General features: G+C 37.5%; 1 protein-coding gene across 1 annotated transcript in view; it reads left to right on the forward strand.

Annotated features, from left to right (window-relative positions):
• The window catches only part of COG8 (component of oligomeric golgi complex 8), a 7,529-nt gene extending 4,316 nt beyond the window's left edge, over window positions 1-3,213 (forward strand). The window contains exons 4-5 of the mRNA XM_072418808.1: window positions 842-1,010; window positions 2,500-3,213. Coding sequence (XP_072274909.1) covers window positions 842-1,010; window positions 2,500-2,735 — 405 coding nt within the window. The 3' untranslated portion in view covers window positions 2,736-3,213. The remainder of the gene's footprint in view (window positions 1-841; window positions 1,011-2,499) is intronic.
• Window positions 3,214-3,841: the final 628 nt, after the last annotated feature.

Consider the following 3,841-nt stretch of genomic DNA (forward strand, 5'->3'; position numbering starts at 1 on the left):
GACGCACTAACTTCCCCCCCCCCCCCGTTTTGGGGAAGAAAAAGTGCGTCTTATACTGCAAAAAATACGGTACCCCCACCCGCATTGGTGACATGGTTCCGTCTGTTTCAAATCAATTCACAAACTGCAGATGTGTGTGACCAATTTTTAGTTATGCTTAGGACAGGATTTACCAACTTCATTTTGCAGCAGTGATCCCTAAATGATGACTTGGGAACCACATTTGTTTTTCTCCAAAATCCAGTCATTGCTGAGCATTTCCCAGTCTGCATCTGCTGCATTGTACCCTTGCATTAGAAATGTAGCCAAATGTAGAACAGGACAAAATATTAAAATGTATGTAACCTTTTCTTGCCTGCAATTCTAATAATATTAATGTTCTTAGGTAGGATGCACTTTGCTAAAGTTATATTGATAAACAACAACAAAGAGAAGTAGCAGCTGGTGTTCTTGTCTGACATTTACACGGACAGATCCAGTGATTGGCAATCAGTATGTTCTAATCTTTTGTACCTTGCACAATGATTGGGACATTTTGACAGAAACATTTAGCATATTGTTAATGTTGGGGGGCAATACAGTCTGTAATTTGAACAAGCTAATAATGTAAATTTTATTGTTTGTTAAATTTGCCATCCTATAATATATCTATTAAAACAGTGTACCAAAAACCAGGCTCATAAACAAAAATGTATGTTTCTCAGGTAGGCCAAGTAAGTCCAGGCTTTGTTGACCTCTGCTTACCAAGGGTTAAAATATTTAACTACATTGATAGGAATTTTCTTTTGGATTATGTTGTAAGGTGATGACCAACATTCTTTGACTTCTGTTTCCTCTGCAGGTTGTGAAAACCATCTTGTCATTCCATCGAGCCGAGGAAGCCGCTCTTAGCTCTCAGGAAAGTGAACTGTTTGTTCAGTTCTGCACGGTTTTCCTGGAGGACCTGGCACCATATCTGAACCGCTGCTTACAAGTTCTTTTCCCTCCAGCTCAGAGGGCTCAAATTCTAGGTAAAAATCTGTTTATCTGGAGTAAGACCAAATATCTCCCATAAAGACAATTGGTAAAGCTAGACTGAAGAAATAAAAGGTATTCTCTGACATTAACCATAGTGAAATATAGATGTGATGCTGAAATTTGGCATTCAAATGGGGCCATAAAGTAGCCAGTTTTAAAGTATATGAAACAACATCAGAGTATCTAGCTTTTTCAAACCGTATAAAAGCATATCAATATATATGATGAATAACAGAAAGACATAAATATATATTTATTATTATAGTTTACATGTAAAATCAAATCATTGGTAAGCCAATGGCAGTCCTCTTGGACTAACTGGATTATTATTTCCTAAAAATGTTATTGGAAAAAAAAAAAGTCTGCAGCTGACTCATCAAAGAGATTAAGTACATAAAGGAAAGTAGAATATCACAAAGATTTATAGTTTAGTTAGGAAAAAAAGTTTTATTGGATGAAAAATAAAGAATTGAGCTCTATTAACATATATCTTACTGGTGCTTTTATTCAATGCTTGTGGGTATGTGAATGCTGGCTACCATGCTACATTCCTACCAGAAACATTGTATATTACTACAACGCATGCAAGCCAGTGTGAAGAACCATTGTGTGCAATATGACAAACCGGTATTAAATACTGCAGCATATCCGTCACTGGTACTGTAAGTATAGCGCCTTTTCATTTTACACTTTTTGCTGTTTGTGGGGAAAAAACAGTAACCTTAATGACGTATTAGGAGGCATAGGGGATGGGCACAACCAAAGTCCTAGTCTGGTATTCAGCGGTCAGTCCAGCTTTATATTACCCAGTCCAGTGTTCAAAGGTCTGACGACTTTGCTTACCCTTTTTCCTATCTCTATGGGACTACCTTCTACTTTTTATAGGATTCCCTTTTATTAGGATATGCCATTGACTAGTGAAAGCCAAGAAAGATTATAACCTTTCAGCACTAACTGACTACAGACATAGAGCAATAGCATTGCAGAAGTGTAGCTACAAGTCTCCAGCCCCTGCTTAAGGCACGAGAAGGGAGTAGTGAAAAGGAGATATTTCTCTGCTCTTTTTCTTTTCTTTATGCTTACTGCATGCCTTAAAAACTACATTCTCTGGGTGCACCATCTTGATTATATTCATAAGCTACCACTCAATGAAACTAAGCTCTGTGCCACTATGCTTTTCCTTTCAGACTTTACTACCTGGGTGTCCCCAAATGTTAAATATTATGTTTTTGAGGGTGCTTTGGATTGGCCATGTTATTAAAGTTAAAGTGAGGTTTAGGTAAATACCAAAAAAGCCATGAAAATGACTACCTTATTGTTTTGATGCACTGTTTGCGAGGCATGCTTCTAGCCTTTGACTTTCCATTATTATGCTAAAAACAGCTGAAAATCATCAGACTGTCAGAATCGGAATCTCTTTAGATGTTGGTAAATTTGTCTCATTTGTTGTATGATATTTATTAGCATTCTTTGTGTTTCCAGGTGTGCCTCCCACACAACTTTCTCGCTATGGGAACTTAGGCTGTATTGATATTGGTGTTCTGCATGAAGCCTTGGATGGACTATTACCACAAAAGGAGCCTGTAGTTGTGACAGAAGCCTCCAAACCAGAGAAAGCGCTCCCGCTCGCTGAGACTGTAGAGGTGGCAGTGAAAGACAATGAACAGATGCCTTCTTCTCCTACACCGGCAGCTGTGTCTGCAACTGATAACCAGTGACTGATATATTAGGAACATTATGATGAAAGGGCTTTGTCTGGGACATTCAGGACACTCTAGAAACAAAATCTGGTATACTGAGTTAATCCTTGTTTGCTAAATCATCTGTTGGCCTAATCTCTCCAGGGGGCTCCAGTAATCAGATCTCCCTGCTGAGGTCCCTGCCACTGCTGCATTTTTAAATAAAATATTTGAGAGCATAAGACCCTTGCTAATGAATGGAGTTGGGGGGGCAAGGTTAGAAACATGGGTGCAGAGAGCTTAGCACTTCCTAAGAAATAATCATTTTTTCAGATCTGGGCTAAAATATCAGTTTTGATCAATTAAGAGGCAAGCAAAATAATCTTGTGCGATGAGGCCTGCATATTCATACACAAATGTTTACATTCCTTCAGTACGGAGTAAAATTGCCATGTATTCTCTGGATGCTCACTAATTTTTATTTATCATTGAAACAGAATTAAATGGTCGTTATTAATGCATGTATTCAGTGTATTCTTCAGTCACAGGGTAAGGCCTTCATCATTGCGTTACTATTATGCAGCATGTTGTACTCTTTGAGCCCTGATGTTCAGGAGGTGCGGTGCACTGCATTAAACTAAAACTCTCAATTAATAGGCAGCCTTAAAACAGCATTATAACATGAAACACAGACCTCAGCTTCTGGAACACTGGTTGTGTAATTATCATTCCAATCCCATAACCTCATAAATTTTGTGTCTCTCCAAAACACGTCCGCTGCAGGACTTCACTATGATTTCATAGTTTTAATTTAGAAAGTTTCTTGCAAAATGTTGAGGTATTGACTAGCTTCTTTCTTTTTAGTGTAAATAAAATTGGGACAGTGTGGTGTAAGATAGAGGTAAGGATATTCCTATCTTCTAATAATTATTTTTTTACTGTATACTAACCACAATTGATTTTTATACCAAACCTGTAAAACTAGTGATTAAAAAAAAATCCACTTTTTAGGTAACGTGAATATTAAGGCAAGAGACAAATAAATGTATGACAAATGTATGAGCAGAAAATCGCTGGTAATAGCCCAAGGTCATAATGTGCTCAGCACTTGCAGATATAAAGAAAACATTTATATATATAAACAA

This window comes from Pyxicephalus adspersus, chromosome 7, assembly GCF_032062135.1.
Source record: "Pyxicephalus adspersus chromosome 7, UCB_Pads_2.0, whole genome shotgun sequence".
NCBI classification, from domain to species: domain Eukaryota; kingdom Metazoa; phylum Chordata; class Amphibia; order Anura; family Pyxicephalidae; genus Pyxicephalus; species Pyxicephalus adspersus.